Source organism: Perca fluviatilis, chromosome 4 (assembly GCF_010015445.1).
Source record: "Perca fluviatilis chromosome 4, GENO_Pfluv_1.0, whole genome shotgun sequence".
Lineage (NCBI taxonomy): Eukaryota > Metazoa > Chordata > Actinopteri > Perciformes > Percidae > Perca > Perca fluviatilis.
In genome coordinates this window covers 33,067,718-33,087,524 of record NC_053115.1, presented here as the reverse complement: position 1 = coordinate 33,087,524, position 19,807 = coordinate 33,067,718, and the positions used below count along the sequence as shown (strand labels likewise).

The 19,807-nt window shown below is 39.3% G+C and overlaps 1 protein-coding gene across 1 annotated transcript; it reads left to right on the top strand.

Moving 5' to 3' along the window:
- The first annotated feature begins 14,326 nt into the window (after positions 1-14,326).
- On the top strand, positions 14,327-18,376 carry LOC120557090 (polymeric immunoglobulin receptor-like). Its single transcript, XM_039797127.1, has 5 exons — positions 14,327-14,489; positions 16,215-16,514; positions 16,775-17,083; positions 17,203-17,573; positions 18,359-18,376. The coding sequence occupies exons 1-5, from the start codon at positions 14,327-14,329 to the stop codon at positions 18,374-18,376; spliced, it is 1,161 nt and encodes a 386-aa protein (XP_039653061.1).
- Positions 18,377-19,807: the final 1,431 nt, after the last annotated feature.

The window sequence follows — 19,807 nt, the reverse complement described above, 5'->3', positions numbered from 1 at the left end:
ACATAACAACAGAAGACACTGGGACATACTGGTGTGGAGCAGAAAGAAATGACCCGAAACAGAGCAACCCATTATTCCACAAACTTGTGATGACTGTCGGTGAGTCGAGTTATTTTATTTTGTGGATGTTATCTGACCCTGGTTCAGATTGTGAGGGAGTACTCATCTATTTGAAGAAAAAGCTACAACATTTCTTGATCAGTGATGGACTTATATTTTTATCTTAAGAAGTTATTTAATAACTGTGTGTTTTTGATCTGTTGAGTTTCAGCCAACAACATTCTTCCTAAATGACTACTAACAGTAGAAGTAATGAGCCCCTTCATACTGTATTAGAAGAAGCAAATATGTCTCTAAACCATTAAAGGCGTTACACAAGAGCAAAACAAGAAAAGGAAGTGGTTTATTAAGTTAAGCGAGGGTGGGTGAGATAAAAAGGTCTCATGTGCCTCACCTCAGTCCTAACAACTGTTACACTTGAAGAAGTTCTCATTTTATAATCATAAAATGTGTCATGTTAAAAACACTTGTCAAACTTAACCAAAGCTTTAGTGATTTACACCAAATCTTTGTAACCAAAGATTATGATTATAATATTACTATCATCTATGCCCACAACTTATTTAAAACCTTTATATCAGCTGTAAACTGAACATTTACTCTTTACACAATAACCACAGATGATGAATGTATATAATAGTAATAATAATAACAGTAATATTAATTGCATTAGCTGCTCCTTTTATAAACATGCTGGCAGAACTGTAAATGGTTCCATTTCCTCTACAGACATGCATCATTTACTGTCATATGATTTCTGTGATCAGCCACTTTGAGAAAGACATCACTTTTTTTTCTTCAAATGGCAGATATCCTGATGCTGACTGATACTTGAGGTTGTTGCTATTTATGTTCTTGTGTTCATTTCCTGTTCTTCCCTTTTACATTCAGAGTAGGGCTGGACCCGAATATTCGAATATTCGTTCGGTGGGTTGGTATTCGATTTGAAAATTTGACATTCGAATATTCTTTTTTTTTTTTTGGTTTATTTATTTTCTGCATTTATCTCTCGTTCACACTCCAGTCCAGTTGGTGGCGGTAATGCACATTTAAGTTGGTTTACCAACCGCCAATAAACTACGAAGAAGAAGAAGAAGAAGAAGAAGAAGTAATAGTAGTAGTAGTAGTAGTAGTAGTAACTGTCGGTACACGATGACGGCCACTTCGAGCATTGAGCAAGCTGGGCAGAGAAGCTAGCGGCGATAATAAGTGCGGAAATGGAAAACTGTTTCGCGTTTTTCCGTTGTGCTTCGGCCAGAAACTTCAACATTGTGAGGCGAAGAGATCGTTTTGGAATATAAAGCTTGGATATTACATTTCCTTGGACTCTTGGGGAATTATGAAAATCAAGTTTTGGTCAAAATACCACTTTGTTGCTGAAAGGACAACGAAAACAGGTATGCATGCACTCTCGGCCGCGCAGATTACGGCTGAATTGTTTTATTTTCTGTTACTTTGTAACAGTTGTGTACATGGCTGCATATTTTAAAGATTTAATGCTTTAAAGTAATAAAAACACTCAAGTTTTATCGCGGTTACAGCGACGCCCCAGTCACAAAGTGTCCCGTTGACGGGACGGTGATCCTTGAGAGTTAACCTGTTTGCAGTCTTTTTGCTAAGCTAAGCTAACCGGCTGTAGCTTCAAATGTATCAGACAGACGTGAGAGTGGTATCAATCTCCTCTCTGCCAAAAAGCAAATCAACACATTCCCCACAACGTTAAAGTATTCCATTAAAAGGCTATATAACCCTTTTACACAGCAGATAGCAGGAAAAGCACTAAGTAATAGCATTAACAATGGCTGAAAGTCACCCAGCAACTCATGACAGTGTGAACAATATTAGGGCCCTGAAACTGAAGCAGCTGAATGGAATTCAGTCTCATTCATTTTATTATTTACACCTGGGTTTTTTCTACTGTGACGACATGTCAAAATCTCTTTATTCAATAACATTTGGTTGTCACACATTCACTCAACTTCACTTGTAAAGTTTATTCGAAACTGTTCAATAAGATTTATGTGTGTGCCTTTGTAACGAAGAAAAAGAGTTAGAAATAGAAACTGGGCATGAACATTTGCGCTAGGTGGATGTATTAAAGGAGAATTCCGGCCAATTTTTACGTTAATCTTGATCACTATAAACATGCGTGTACTTTCGATTGAAATAACCCCGACCCGAATCAGTGCAGGCAACACGGAGAAGCTGCAGCTACGTGTATGAGCTTCCACTGAGCTAAAACGGCAGTTGTCGGGGCAAGTTTTAGAGTGCCTTTGTGCCTCTTAACAGACATAAAATGCAATTAAAATGTCTGTGCAACATGAACAGGGCCCTTACGTGACAACAACGTTCAATGAGAGCTAGCTAGCCTCCTCCTAACTCTGACATTCACAAAAATACATTCAATTGAAATCCGAAATCGGACAAGTGTTAGCTAAGCTTTGTAAGACCTTGAGGAACCTGTAATAGTCATGCCGTGACGAAATTCAAACCGTAAATATACTTTAGTTATGCGAAAGTGAGCAAGCTGCGATATTTCCCCATTGTAATGAATGGGACATATAGCAAGCAGCTGCTCGTCCTACAAAGACGCATTGCGTTCATAAAAATGCCTTAAAATCAAATCGGACACAACGGTTAGCTTTATAAGACATTGGGGAATGATGTTGTATAAGTGGCGTGACGAAATTCAAACTGTAAATATAATTTAGTTATGACAAAAGTGTAGCTAAGGCGCGGTATTTCCCCATTGTAATGAATGGGACATATAGCAAGCAGCTGGCTCCCTACAAAGAGCCCCACGTTCATAAAAATGCCTTAAAATCAAATCGGACACAACGGTTAGCTTTATAAGACATTGGGGAATGATGTTATATAAGTGGCAGACGAAATTCAAACTGTAAATATAATTTAGTTATGGCGACATTGTAGCTAGCTAGCTGCGGTATTTCCCCATTGTAATGAATGGGACATATAGCAAGCAGCTGCTCGGTCCCTACAAAGACGTAAGCGTTCATAAAAATGCCTTAAAATCAATCCGACACAGCGATTATAGCTTATAAGACATTGTGGAATGATGTAAATGACAGATGTTATATAAATGGCGTGACGAAATTCAAACCGTAATAAATATATTATAGTTATGCCGGCAGCTGGCCGCGGAGCCCCGTATGCAGTATCCACAAAGGGTGACTTTGCCCTGGGTATGGAGCCCAGCAGGCTGCCGCTTTCTTGTCAGACTGTGTGGAGCTCCTAAAGTCCGACACGTCTTACCAAATTTACAATTAGCCATAAATTTTTGTAAAACGGCCCATATTTCAGCTTTATATAGTTGATTTCTCGCTTAAAAAAGTCTCAGAAGTGAATTTGGTAATGAAACATTGCAGTGTCTGGAATATGAGATTCTGTCGCTTCTCTAATGTATGTGTATTGGGGATTCGCTCAACCAATCAGCGCGCGTCTCTAATGTCTGCGTATGGCAAGTCGCTCAACCAATCAGCGCGCAGCTCATCTAAATATTCATAACCATACCATATTTGGAAGAAAAGCTCTTGTTACAAATAGGGCCAAAACACAGGGATGCATAAGGGCCAATAAAATATCAACCAGGCCATTTTCAGCCCAACCAATGTTACATACCCCATTAGGAGACCATAAGGAACAGTGTGAAATACCCTATATAATCATTCTATCACCCCTTTAAGTTCTGTAAATTCCTCTTAGATTCATCAACACAGACACACCTGGATACGATATAATATTACAGGGCTATCACCAGGCTTCAAAATTAACTTTTTTGTCTACCTGCCAAAATGGCTAGTGAATGTTCAAATATTACCAGCCACTCAATAGATTACCATTGGGTTTTTTGGCTGGTGAGTGAAGCAAATCTACCAGCCACTTGCATATTTCACCAGCATTTGGCTGGTAAACGGTGCCAATTTTGAACCCTGGCTATCACACTATTACAGGCAACTTTTTTCACTAGGAGCACAGTGGCCCCCAACTGAAAATGTTAGGGGCACAACCAGAAAATGTAGGGGCACACACCGTAAATCAACATGCTAACCAAAATATTCACATTTCTACTAATTTCCACTGTATTACTAGGGATGGGCGATATAGACGATATGCAATATAAATGATACAAAATTGGCCTACGATAGAGATTTTAATTATATTGCACTATCGCGATAATTCATGTTGATGACGCAATCTACCTGGCTGCAACCGGCTGCAACGCGTCATCGTCATCTTGAGTAAACATGACTGAAAGCCAAACAAGGAGCTGGTGAAAAAGACCGGTGCAACATCCATTATTTGGACTTGGTTCGGATTTAAGCCGCTACAACGGAGCTGTGGTCGAGCCGTACCATGGAGCCTTTCACCAGCCTGACCGTTCACTATATAACGGACGATTGGAATCTTGGCAGCCGGTGTTTGCAGACGTTGTACTTCCCCGCTGAACATACAGCCGTGTGTGCATGCGTGTGTGTGTGTGCAGCGGCGGAGTGGGACCAAAACATTTACCGGGACGGTTACGGCCCCTGCCGTACGGGTTGAGCAGAGGCTGCACCGTTTGACCAGCAGGCAGTGGCGCCAGGCCGCCGGATGGTGTTGCTAACAACTTGCAATGTATAACTATTATCAGACCGGCCCACCGGGAAAAGTCCCGACTCGTGTGTGTGTGTGTGTGTGTGTGTGTGTGTGTGTGTGTGTGTGTGTGTGTGTGTGTGTGTGTGTGTGTGTGTGTGTGTGTGTGTGTGTGTGTGTGTGTGTGTGTGCAAATGCGTTACATTAGGCTGCAGGTAAGAAACTTTGTTTGAAATATGTTTTTATTTAAAGTATCTGTACATCTTTGCCTAATACTGAAAGTATTTCCAGTACAGTGTCTGTTCCTTAACTAAACAGACACCAGTTTTTCCTGTTCTCTGCATCTTGGGTGGCATTTAAGAACCAGGACTTAAACTTACTAAGTGTAGTGCCTTTGAGAATGGTTTGCACTAAAGAGAAGACACCCAATACTTTAAGCTTTTTCTTTGTCAAAGTCTCTGCAACTAGTGTACTTGAATTTTATTTATCTGCAACATTATGTTGTATAATTACAGTTTTGAACAATAAATGTTCTCAAAACTACATACTATGTTTCTTTCTCTTTTCCTTAGGGTCTATGTAACCTGGTCTGAAATGGTTCTATTATAATTTATATATCGCGATATATATCGTTATCGCAAGAGGCTGCAATGTATATCGCAATATGGATTTTAGGCCATATCGCACATCCCTATGTATTACTAATAAATACTTTGATAATAGATGCAGAAATTACAATGGGCTGTTTCAAATTCAGTGTCACTTTTAAAGGTGCAACATAGAAGGTAAACTAACAGCCCCATCGCTGTCATGTCAGTAAAAAATATATATACAGTACAGGCCAAAAGTTTGGACACACCTTCTCATTCAATGTGTTTCCTTTATTTTCATGACTATTTACATTGTAGATTCTCACTGAAGGCATCAAAACTATGAATGAACACATATGGAATTATGTACTTAACAAAAAAGTGTGAAATAACTGAAAACATGTCTTATATTTTTATCACATCGCAGCAAACGCTGTCTGCGTGAAGTTATGAAAAACTGTAACCACACTTGAAACCACTTTATCAGCATCGCCGTGACTCACTGTGACTTCAACAAAACAGCCCACGCAGTTTGCTCCGTCTGCAGCCCTGTGTGTGTGTGAGAGTGTGTGTGTTTGTGTCAGAGCTCTGCTCTCTGTCAATTTTCAGAGAAGACGATAAGCTTGCGCTTATGCGCTCTCAGGTACCTAAATTTCGACGTTTAACGTGTAAAAAAAGGGGGCAAATTTACTGGCTGCACACTCTAAAATTTTGGTCGCAAAATGTGACCATTTGGTCGCAGTCTGGAGCCCTGTATTATATTAATTCTTTGTGATATTAGCAATTGTAGCGTTATCCAGTCCAAGTCTGCCATGATAAGATTTTGATTTGATGCAATTCAGGGGCCTGCGATCACAAAAAGCAACTCAATTAGGATTTGACCATTTTATCACAGAGATCTTCCAGCAATTTAAATGAAAAGTAAACTTTTTTGTTTGAATAAAAATAATAAATATAAAGTGGGTATTTCAAAATAAAAGTGCCGCATCTTATAGATGCCCTTTGCTGTGCGTCATCCCCTCTCTCCCCCCTCTTTCCTGTCTATCTGCACTATCTAATTAAAAAATATCTGTATTTTCACTTGGCATTGATTATATTGGATCGTCCCGACCCGACACCGGATAAGCGGATGAAGATGGATGGATGGTTGATCCAATTCAATGTATCAGAATCAGAGACACCTGTAGTAATGACATGTGTTGACTAAAACATAAACCCATCTGGATATGTTCTTTGTTGTGTGCTTTATCTTGCAGGCGGCCCTGAGGGGATCATCACTGTGACTGTCTGTGTATCTGTGGTGGTGGTGCTGCTGCTGCTGTTTGTGCTCATTTTGATTCTTATCTACAAAAGTAAGAGTTATTACTGCTTCGTGGAACACCAGACACACGCACACACGCATATGGTACACCCAAAACCACAAGGACGACATCTCCATCCTGTATGGATGTGATGTGTAGAAAAGCCAAAGCAGACAAATACAAGACTAGAGTATACTTGTCCTGGGGATACACAGTGGTAGTTAGGTGTCCTACTCAATGAAACCAAACTGGAAAATATTAAATCATGAACAAGTGCAGCTCTGTCAGTTTTTTCTGGTTGTACATTTGGTGGCTGTAGCAACTGTGTCTCTGCCTGATGGAAAGAGGTGAAATCGATCCACTTTATGTCCTTCTGCTGGTTTATTGTTTTTGTTCTCTGCCTTTTCTTTCTGCCAGGACGTTCAAAAAACAAAAGAAATGCAGCAGCAGCAGCAGCACATCACATCAAAGAGGTTAGTGCATAAATAAAACCCAGAAGGATACCTAATATACAAAACAATACCTATATTGTTTTATACTGTTCCAATATGAATAAAATATTGTAAACTCACTGAGTGGCTACAACTGAAAATGTGTTAGAAGACATGGGAATTCATTAAAATATGAAATACAATTTTTTATATAGGTCTGCTAAATTGATTTTGTTTTCACAACAGAGAAATATAATACTGAAAGTTTAACACATTTCAAGTTTCTATTTGATATGCACCAGGAAACTTAAAATGTACAGATCTGTAATAGTTATTTTAAACTGTGAAAGTTTATATATAGGGAACAACCTACACAGCAAAAGGTTTTATATATTATTTAATTTGATCCGAGACAGCTTTTAAATCATTTACTCCTGGCTTTACCTGCTCTGATGTTTGCACTACAATTAAATAGTTGTAATAAAATGTATTTTTCATTCTTCCCTGAAAGGAATATATCTACGAGGAGATACAGGAGCACCCCCATCACCTAGGGCTGGGCGATATATCGATATAAACAAATATATCGATATATTTTTAAATGAGATATGGAATTAGACCATATCGCATATATCGATATAGTTCAAATGAGATCCTTGCTCCCATAGATATGTCGCCGTGAGGTTCTAAACATACGTCAAAACCCGCCGCCATCTTGGAACAGGGGTCCGAAGCATTCAGATCAACGCTAAAGATGCCGGACTTTTGTACTGCTTAATTATGTTCGATAGAGGAAATGAAAAGAACAAACAGCATGGATAACATTTAACAGGTGACAATGTGTTTTATGATTATATATGCCGCCTTCGACCAGCAATCTGAGCTCCGGCGGCAGCGGGAGGCGGAGAGCCCCGTGGCCGGCCGCAGCGTCTCTTCCTCCGGGCAAAAACACAGCTTCGCCTCGCTGCTGCGCCGGTCCCCGCTGATCCAGATCGGACCAGCCAAAGACAGAGTGGTGATCGGTAGGATCTTACACGTAGTCCAGGACAAACTGTATGTCGATTGCGGCGGAAAGTTCCACTAAGTTAGCCGGCGGCAGGCGGACGGAAAGAAGCTACAGCGGGGCAGCGACCGTCTGCGGCTGCAGGATCTGGAGCTCAGTGCCCGTTAAAATTACATGTAACGCTTAAATACATACAGAAATAAATAGTGGAGGAATGAGCCTGGACATTTCAGTCTGTTTAAACTTCACCTTGAAGCAGAAACTCTTAGTTCAGAAGGGTGAAGTTTCCGTTTGGACTCAGATCTGTGAACCGATCATAATAAATTTCTTTGTTTTGTAGTCGATAGTTCATCTTTTAGTTTACTTAAGTGGAAGCAGTATCAAGTGGAAGAATGGGACTATAACCTAGGTTTACAGGCATGAGGCATTAAATTTTGAACAAAGTAGATTATATTAATATCAAAAGCTTAATTGACCTTTGGAACGAATCACAAATAGCCTATGGAGCTTTGATTTCAAAAAAGTTACTCCTGTTATACAGTATTTAGGTTTACATTTTATTGTTATTTGAACAGCTGAGCATTTAATCATGAACCAGGTGAAGAAACCGGTTTATTATTTATTTGATTTTGCAACTGTTTCTATGAAACTACTTGTGACATGTCATATTTGATTTGGGCTTTGACTGAACATTTGCTCTCACTTCGCGGAAAAAATATCGGGATATATATCGTATATCGATATTCAGCCAAAATATATCGGGATATGACTTTTGGTCCATATCGCCCAGCCCTACCATCACCCAGACTCAGGAAATGCACCCAACACGATTTATGCCACTGCCAACTTTCCCACAAACCCCTCTGCCTCGCTGCATTACTCGACCGTCAACTTTACAAACTGCTCAGACAAAGCTGGTGCTGAGACACTGCTCACCAAACCCAGCTCCTCTGCCTGTGAATATTCGACTGTGAAAAACAGCCAAAGTCAAACCTCCTCTACTGTCAACCAGCCTTCTTCAGAGGATCCTCTCTACTCAACAGTCACACAAGTCAATCTTAGAGGTGATGGGCTTTGGTAAAACTTTCATTGGTATGATTAAAGTTTTGTATTCTAATCCCTCAGCTCGAGTCTTAACCGGACGCACCTCCTCCTCTTTATTTCCAGTTTCTACATCCTCACGCCAGGGCTCACGCTGAGTCCTGCACTATTTGTCATTTCTCTGGAGCCTCTAGCTCAAGCTATCCGCCAATCAGTTATGGTGTCACCGATAAACATTCGTAGTACTCAGCATCATCTCTCATTATTTGCGGACGGTGTTTTTTTTTTTTTTTGGAGAACCCCTCTTAGTCCCTCCCTCACCTTCTATCATTATGCGAGGAGTATGGAAGCTTGTCAGGCTTCAAAATTAACTGATCAAAGTCCGCTCTACTTCATTTAAATGACGCTGCCCGCGATTCAACCATTCCTGCTAACATCCCCATTGTTAAGCAGTTTAAATATTTGGGCATTGAGGTCTTGCCTTGCTTGAACCAGATTGTGAAACATAACTATTCTGTTGCTCTAAATAATGTTTTGAAAGATATGGAAAAGTGGATGAGTCTCCCCATGTCGATTCAAGCTTGCATCTCAGTGGTTAAAATGAATGTGTTACCCAGGATTAATTTTGTGAGTTCTATGCTACTTCTCTCCCCTCCTGCTGACTACTGGCGTAAATTACAATCAGCGGTATCTAAATTTATCTGGAAAGGCAAGCGGCCGCGACTTAAGATGTCCACTTTGCAGAGGAGGAAAGAGGATGGTGGCTTTTCTGTTCCCAACTTCAAACATTACTTCTGGTCCTTCGTGTTGAGGCCCCTCCTAATTTGGTTTAGCCCGGATGTGTCTGTCTGCTAGCGTGCCTTAGAAAGTGCTATTACAGAGCCTTGGTCACTCCGTGACGTTCTTTTTGCCAATGTTTCTAACAAACAGTGCCAGCTACTCTTTGGCCCCATTGTCTCACATCTTATCAATACTTGGAGATTGGCTGAAACACACTGCCATATAGCTTGTAACTGGCACACTTTTTCCCCTATATTCAATAATACAGCACTCCTGATTGGGGGGAGGCCAATAACAGCTCCACAATGGGAACAGAAGGATTGTCTAAAAGACATTTTTAGCGAGGTTGGCTTATTGCCTTTTTCTGACTTGCAGGACGCATTCAATCTACCACGTTCCTCTTTTTTCTTTTACCTTCAATTAAGATCGGCACTCAAGGCATACTGTGTCCCTTGGCAGAGGCCTTTGCCCATCCATCCGATCCGGAAGTTATTTACTGTGCACCCTAGAAACTGTGGTATGGTATCTAAGCTTTATCAGTTCTTACTGATATCTGGCCACTCTGTCCTCCCTATTGAGAGGATCTGGGCACGCGATTGCCCAGGCCTGAGTATCTTGTATGTAGTATTTTGACTGGCATGATGTATGGTCTAGCATTCCAGAAGTATCACGTAATCCGGATCACCAACAGATTCACTACAATTTTATTCATAGGACATATCTCACCCCTGTGAAAATGCACCACATGAAAATAATCAACAGCCCGTTATGCACCTTCTGCCCAATAAAAGCACAAGGCACATATTTTTAGTATTGCATCCAAAATGTCTGCCTTATTTAATGTTACTGTGCCCGTTACTGTCAATGTTTTGATTTTTAATGATCTGTCAGCCTTTCAACTCTCTGGAACTCAGAAACGTGCTGTATTTGCTGGACTTACAGCTGCGAAGAAAATGATTGCAACTCGTTGGAAACCACCTCACGACCTGTCTATCCACACATGGACCATTTCCTTCTTGGATGTAGTGTATATGGAGCTGTCCACGGCGCGTATTAATGGAGCGCCAGGAAAGACCATGGACACTTGGGTGAACATTGCTGAGGCTGTTAAGTCCGGGCTGTAGCCGTGTTTGGTTTCTTGTCTTATGTCTGTATGTGTGTGTGTCTGTTTCTGCTTGTTGTTTTTGTCTCCCTCCATCTCGTCTTTCCTCTTTGTTCCCCTTCTCTTTTTTCTTTTCTGGCATGGGACACGTTCTCTGTCTCAGTGTATTGTTGCAAATGCCATTTAGCATTGTGTTCAGTTTATTTAAATGGGTCCGGGCTAAGCCCCGAACCTCCTCAAGTCCTGGGAATTACTTTCACCGGACATTATGTCTAGAGAGATTAAATATGTCAGACTTCAACAGGTTATTCTAGTCAAAAACATTGTTAACAATGAAATCCTTCTCAGACTTCATAATTAGGCTAACTGAAATTTACGTATATGAAATAAACTTATTTTATACTGTAAGTTTATATATAAGGGACAAGCAACATACATTTGACACCTTTTAAATTACTCCTGGCTTTGTACATACTCGCTTTGATGTTTGCGTTAGAATTATATGGAAGTTTGTTGAATTCTGTCTACAATGTTGAGTACAATTTGTATGGTCAGTGCTTATTGTTTGGATTGGAGGAACTGTTCAGACTGTAATAACTTTAGTGATCAGCTGAATTTGAACCATTAACCCTAATAGCTGCACAACCAAATAGCTGCACAACTAACCGCAGGGCTTAAAGTGAAAAAAAATCCTGAGCCTGAAACTTTTTAGGAGGGGGGATAAGTCACATAAGACATTACACATCACAATCACAACTTTGCATTGTTTAGCTTTTCATAAACTCTGGGATAAGGCTGTTATGTTTAAATAACTCAGGCATGAAAACGGGTCAGGGGTGAAAAGGTGAGAAGGATATTACCCCTCTGGGGGGGTCCGGGGGCATGCTCCCCCGGAAGAAAATTTTAAATATTCCACATTTTAAAGCATCAATCTGATGCATTTTGAGATGCATTTTTTGCCAACCAGCAGTGTAATATTTCAATATGCACTCATTCAAGTTAATTTGACTGGCAAAACAGTTAAAGTCCTTCTGACATTACACAATAATAAAAGTCATAATTTTTAAAAACTAAAAAGTTTTGGAACAATTTTTACTCCTTCCAACCATATGTTAAATTACGAGTCAATGTGGATTTACATATTGCAATAATATCATAATCCTACAATGAATCATTGTGAAAACTAAACTTTACTACTTTGGCCAGGTCATCATCAAAAAAGCGAATTAGTACATTCATGATTTTGTCCATGTTGATATTAGCTGCTTTATTTACATTTATTAAAAACGTTGCATTGTTTATCTTTTCATATAGCTAGACGTCTAAACTCTGGGACAAGGCCGTTATGTTTAAACTTTTATATATGTCAATGTGTTTAAATACCTGCCTTGCTGATTCCAAACAGACAGCTTTGTCAAGGCAGTTTGGGCTTCAGATAGCTACAGTGAACGCGCACACACGTATTGTTTGTATCACGGTCGGTCAGTAAAGGAACAGTTGCAGCGGTAGCGGTCGTTGCCGGTAACTTACTCGTATTATAGAGTGCACGGACCGAAGCTTTGTGACTAGCATCAAATGACTAGCAAGCCCTGTCTTACCGCTGCTCCATCCAGTGTCTTCCTTCAACATGCGCTGCAGAGGCACCCGGCTCCCTCAGTTTGAAGCACCAAGTGCTAAACAGCTTCCCGTCTCCACCCTTTTCCTCTTGTCCTCTATTCATGCCCAGCGCCATTTGTTTTAACTCCTTTCTCAACTAAAGCTGTATCTACATGCTCCAAGTTTGACAAACTTTGCATCCATTTTTTTCTTTTATTTGCCGCGTTACCACGGAGACCACACCGCACTCTCGCTTTTTGGCAAAGACCCGTCCTGCGTTGCAGAGGATTGGTTAAACCCAGCGCAACAAAAACAAATCCCATGTGGACTTTTTAATTTATTTATTTTTCTAAAATATTCATATGCCAGAAATCCGGCACCAGGCCCGATTACTTTCAACCCTGTGTTAGTTAGAGCTGCGTTTCTCTTATATAATTGGTAGGTGAAAGAAATTGACTCGAAAATATTAAACCGCATGCAAGTTTTTTTGTTTTGTTTTTTTCTCACGGCCGCACGCCGGAGATCCGGCACGGTGCCGGAATACTTTAAGCCCTGTAACCGGTATAACGGTTTCCTCATTTAATCTTAACACAGCATTAAATGTATGCTGTGTTTGACTTTTTTACTTTCTACTTTGGTGCTATCTGGTGGTGGGAGATGGCATATTCTACTGTGTGGGACAGTGGGCCATAGTCCCACCCACTCTGCTGTCAATCATTCATCCAGACTTCCTGAAGACCCTTTCTATTCTACTGTCAACAACCCACAGCAGCACTGAGACCAGTCCTGACACTCTTCACTTCATTTTAAGGTTTAGTCACAGGGCTTCTGCACTGATACACACCAAGTTACCAGTTCAATACAACATGTCCAACTACCACCTCAATAAGGACCACACAACTCAATCAACACCTCTGATCTACGTATATTCATTAATAATAACCAGGACAGTTGGAGTGGATTGCATACGTGTGTGCTTGTCTCAGACTAATGTAATTTATATATAGTTTATTGATATTGTTTTGTATTTTGAGTATATTGTTTTACATATTGTGCAATTTGTATCTTAATATCTAGGTATTTCTTCTTTTTGAAAAACCTTTCTTTTTTGTACCAACAGGATGCATTTTAACATCCTGTCGCTGTAGCATCCTATCTTTCAATATTGTATTTGAATTACAAAAAAATGCCTCATGGTGATATTAAACAAGGTTTACTATCGCATCGAGTAGTCTTCTTCATCCTATAAATGATATTACAAATCGTATGTGTTTATATGGCCCAAAACAATAATTCCAAAGTGGTTTACTGACAGAGACACTTTTAAGGCACAGTTTCTGAATACAACTGTGTGCATTTCTCTTTGGATTGAGCGTTTGATACTTTAAAAGTACTTCTATCGCACCTTGACCTGCTTTATAATGAAAAATACACGACATCTCACTTTTTACAGGCCGTTAAATATATATTTTCCAGTTACATTATCACATCCATTTTTCTTCAAAACAGTGAAGAAAAAAACATTTCTCCTACCTTTTTATCTACCTGCCACTAACTTTTCTGACTTCAGAGGGGTCAAAGGTCATCCCCTAGAAAGTAAATAGTTCACTTAACCCCCAAAACCAATAAATAAACAATAAATCATTTAGTAAAGTCTGTATAGCCCAATTTCGGATTAGGAAGAATGGGAACAATGTGCAGTGGTATAAACAAGAGCTATTGATATGTTGATAGATGGATTGATTCCTGTACAAGCTGCTGGTATTGATATGGTTAATGCTGTAATATGCAAAACTCAGTGACAATAAAAGAGTGATTGGTGGAAGAAGATGAGGAGGGCGAGCGGGCGGGCTGTGCAGACCCTGAATATCAACCTACAGATGAAAATAGGAACTGACAGTAGAGTAGAGAATAGTCTCACTGAGGATTTCAGCATCCAAATCAACACAATGAGGAACTTTCTTCTGATCTTCCTCTCACTGATGATTACAGGTAAAAATATGATTACTGTCTGACTTTGATAGATACCTGTCACAGCCTCTTAAGAAATCCAAACCAACAGATTTCAACACATCCTGTGGTGTGTTTTCAGCTACTCTGAGTGTTATCCTTTACTTTAACACAGCTCACAGTGTCAGTCTTACTGCAGGACTGGTTCACAAACTAAAACCAAGAAAATAAATAAGTCTACTACATTTAATACTCATTTTATTACATATATTTTCAGCTTCTCATAAGGGAATTTATCCAACACGGATCATCTATAGTCTGTTCACACTGGTAGTATTTCCTGTAAATATGCAACTTTCACTGTTTTGAATTTGATATAACCTACAGCCTGTTCATGAAACATCCCTTTCCTCTACTTATCTTATTTATTTATGTATTTTACAACTGAAGAACATGTAAATAGAGGTTGCTTGTATTAAACAAGGATAGAACAAGAATTCTGGATGGAGAAAACACAAGCAGAAGTGAAAGTCTTCTTTTGGCCATTGTAATAAAAAATAGCCTACATGTTCAAAAGGACCAAACAGGTGCAGAAACAAACTGTTGAAAACAATTCAAGCTGCCTTAACCGTGGCAGCAACATACAGGAAATACACTGTTCTGTATATAGATGTTATAGCAGGATTATTAGTGACAATGGAGTTAATACAATTAAATAAATAAAAAACACTAGGTGTTTGCAGGGCTGTATAGATATTTGTTAATTTATGTGAATATTAAGCTATTAGACCTATGTTTGTGAATACATTACATATTACTGAAGAACCATGGCCTGTATGACCTCCTACTGAGAACTATGAGAGATTTACAGACTTATATACCCAATGAAAAGTCTGGCACTATGCGGCTTAAAAATGCTGGCTTGCTAGTTTTCAATATTTACATTTTCATGAGTTCCAGTTTAATACATTACATTTTGGCCTTTTAAACAACAAAGCCCCATCTTTAAATCTGCATTAACTACATATTGGCTATTTGGGAGCAGTAACACAAGCCAACAGGAAGTACCGATTCCATTTTGATTATAGCTGCTTTATTTTGTTATAGCTAACCAATGCTAATTGGTGCGGATAGTCACAGAAAAGAAAAGGTTAACAGAAGAACAGCAATACGGTAGTTCTCCACAGCCATTGACTGTCTCATCTTTGGGATCTACTTGTAGAAAGTCTACGTTGTATGAATAGAGAGCTAATTCAGCAAACCGCCGTCTCATTTAGAAAAGTTTCAGTGTCTGACATGGTGTGAACTTTTGTCTTTGTCTGATCTAGCGGTTGTAAAGCCGGGTCTGTGGTGACGGGAGGCATAGACGGATGGGTTAAATTCACCTGCAAATATCTCAAAACAAATAGAAAATATCAAAGTAGACAAAGACAAATACCCATACAATGTGCTAAAACTGATGAGTGGGAAAACAATAGCAAGAGTTTTGTGTACCATGATACAAAAAATAAAACTCTCAGGGTGGCCATCAGACAACTTGAACAAAAGGACTTTGGGGTTTCCATGTGTGAATTTCCCCAAGGAGACAAATCTTCCCCTGACACATTACCAACCTCACATTGCTAGTTGGTAAGAGACACTCACTATTAATGTGTTTTTTAATAAACTCAATATTAAAATATGGTCAGATCATACTCAGACCGCTGCAGCAGCTCTGAGATTGTTTCAAAATCTGACATGATGTGAACTTTTCTCTCTGATCTACAGGCTGGGAGGCCTCATCTGAAGTGAAGGGATGCACAGATGGATGGGTGGAATTCATCTGCCAGCATAACCCAACTCATCAATATCAAAGTGTTGATGTAGTTAAGAACAACCACACAATCATAGGAAGCACTCAAAAGAATGTGTGGCAGACCAAGAACATATTTTCTGTTTACTATGATGCAGCAAATAGAAAGCTCAGAGTGGTCATCAAACCACTTCAACATGGGGACTCTGGGGAGTACAAGTGTAAATTTATATTTGAAGGAAAATCTGAAAGTGATAAAGTGGACTTAAACGTTGGTAAGAAATGCTGCCTCTTTTTATCACTGTCTCTCATGTCTTTTGTTAAAGCACTTTGTAACTGTGTTAAAGAGTAACTACACCCTCAAATAACTAAGGTATCAGACATGCACACTTAGACATACAGTACTCCTATTGTTCTAGTCATCATCTACTGATGAACCAAGTTACAAAAAATGGAAATAATTTTGTCACAAAGCACATAATACCAGACATGATGGAAAGATTTCACACATTTTACCTCCCTTGTTTATTTTCAGGTAAGGGCTGTCAGACACCATTTAATCAAACTGCGTACAGAACAGCTAAAACCACCATCTCATGTGACAAAAGAAACTCCACAGTCATGTTTTTCTGCAAAGAGAACGGTTCAATCTGTGAGGATATTTTATCAACAAAATCTTTTCTGAGGTCAAACGGGTCCTTCACTCTCACAGAGACCAGCAGTAGCTTCAACATGTCCATCAGTAATGTGTCCTCACAGCATGCTGGTGTCTACTGGTGTGGAGTGGAAACAGATAAAGGAAGTAACAGAGCTGCACTCAGAAAAATACAACTGGAGGTTGAAGGTGAGAAACATCGGACACTTTTAGGTTTGATTTACTCACACATATAATGAAGGTGTCTCTGAAATCTGATGTTAAATACAGTTACTGATAGGCAACACTGTCTTTCTGTCTGTCTACAGATACTATTACTAGCTTCACTAGGTATCCAACTGTTGGACAGAATCTCACATACTGGTGTGGATATCCAAAGAGTGCTCGGAAAAAATCAAAATTCATCTGTAAAGGAGAAGATCCATCTATATGTAGACAGATAGTAAGCACCACACAGAGCAACGCTGGAAAGTTTTCTATGATGGATGACAATGTGAAAAAGATCACCATAACAGTGAGAAACATAACAACAGAAGACACTGGGACATACTGGTGTGGAGCAGAAAGCAATGACCCAAAACAGAGCAACCCATTCTTCCACAGGTTCAGGATGACTGTCGGTGAGTCAAGTTATTTTATTTTGTGGAGGTTATCTGACCCTGGTTCAGATTGTGAGGGAGTAACTCTATTTGAAGAGAAAGCTACAACATTTCTTGATCAGTGCTGGACTTATATTTTAATCTTAAGAAGTTATTTAATAACTGTTTGTTTTTGATCTGTTGAGTTTCAGCAAACATTCTTCCTAAATGACTACTAATAGTAGAAGTAATGAGCCCCTTCATACTGTATTAGAAGAAGCAAATATGTCTCTAAACCATTAAAGGTGTTACAATAGAGCAAAACAAGAAAAGGAAGTGGTTTATTAAGTGATGGTGGGTGAGATAAAAAGGTGTGATGTGCCTCGGTCTTAATAATTGTTATACTTGGAGTGAAGTTCTCATTTTATAATCTTAAAATGTATCATGTTAAAAACACATGTCAACCTTTACCAAAGCTTTAGTGATTTACACCAAATCTTTGTAAAACCTTTATATCAGCCCTAAACTGAACCTTTACTCTTTACACAATAACCACAGATGACAAATATATATAAGAAATTAGTATATATATAGTATATAATAGTAATAATAATAGAAATATTAATTGCATTCCCTGCTCCCACATCATTTATTTTTCATTGCAGGGCGTGTGCTCCTTTTATAAACTGTAAATGATTCCGTTTCCTCTACGGACATGCATCATTTACTGTCATATGATTTCTGTGATCAGCCGCTTTGAGAAAGACATCACTTTTTTTTTTTTTTTTAAATGGCAGTGAGCTGTGATATCCTGATGCTGACAGATACTTGAGGTTGTTGCTATTTATTCTTGTGTTCATTTCCTGTTCTTCCCTTTCACATCCAGAGGAGAGTGCTGCAGTGATGTGACAGACTGTATCAGCATCAATCTAAACCTATAACAACTGATACACTTTCAAGTTTCAACAGATTTTATCCCCACAGATGTAGTGTCTTCATTTTAAAACAAGTTTTTCATTATCTTTTATGTTGATTCACATTATTTTTTTATTTAAATACTCACATTCCTATTTATTCCCTTTTGAAAGTGTTATCGGCCACTGTAATTGTCCCCCACACTGTACAGTAGGTTGTAAAAACACACTGTGAAGTTTAACTGAAGCTCATGTGAGGCTATGTGCTGAACTATTTTTTTGTTCAGAGCAGTTGCCAGGCAACCAGTGAAGACTCCAGGCCAAGAAATATTCCAAGACATAACCTCCAAAAACCATCACATTTGTATTTTAATACGGAGGTTTTTGTCCAAACACGTTACAACATGTTTATCAGTGAGCTTTAGAGGTGCTGGGAGGCTGATTTGGTAAATGTTGAACAGAGGCAAAGCTAGCCGTTTCCCTCTTTGCAGTCTTTTTGCTAAGCTAAGCTAACCTGCTGCTGGCTGTAGCTTCTAATGTATCAGACAGATGAGAGAGTTGTATCAATCTCCTTTCTGCCAAAAAGCAAATGAACACATTCCCCACAACGTTAAAGTATTCCATTAAAAGCCTTTATACCATGGTCTGGGTGAATACTCGATTCTGATTGGCTGCAGGGTGTCCATTAAAAAGTGATATAGGACACCTACTAAAGGAGTTCGGTGAAACTGACTGTTTACTGTTCTAAATTAATGCGCTACATTAAATCAATAAGGAAATGTGGATTTATTATTTCCAACTCGTCCTCTGAACACCACAGGATGGCGCTAAAACACACAGGCTGCAAGAAGTAAGTTCTACTGCCCCTCTGGACTGACTTTGTTTCACAGCGAATAACGCTATATCTCACATATCTCGAGTCCATGAAAAGCGCTATATAAATTCAATTTATTATTATTATTATTATATCTCAGCTCGCTGCTTCAGGCTGCGCCGCTGCAGCCGACAGCAACGTTACACATCGCGGATCAAATTCTTCGTAAAAGTCGTTATATTGTTTTGGGGACAATGACATGGCTGGATAGCTAGCTTGTCTTGTTGTTCAACATACTGTCAAATTATTTTTACTGATTGCCAACTGTACACAATGTTATTGACTTTGGATCTTGCTAGCATAGCGTTAGCTTTCTGGCTCGTAGCTAAACTGAAGGGTTCTACCAGCTGAGCGGACTATATAAATATCTCTGGTGGCTAGGGGAGGTGCCGTATCTAAGGTTCTTCCTAATTCCTGGTGGAGAGAACAACATTTGCATTGCATAAGAACCTGATGGATGGGAATGATTGTTCCAGGTATTAGTCAAACCGTCAGGCGTAACCAGGGAAACGGAGTTATTGTTTGGATAAACTTAAGATTTCGATTG

Coding starts and splice junctions, on each gene's coding strand:
- LOC120557090 (XM_039797127.1), top strand. CDS start 14,327: ATGAGGAGGGCGAGCGGGCGGGCTGTGCAGACCCTGAATATCAACCTA. Junction 14,490..16,214: donor CCTCTCACTGATGATTACAG/GTAAAAATATGA, acceptor TCTGATCTACAG/GCTGGGAGGCCTCATCTGAA. Junction 16,515..16,774: donor TAAAGTGGACTTAAACGTTG/GTAAGAAATGCT, acceptor GTTTATTTTCAG/GTAAGGGCTGTCAGACACCA.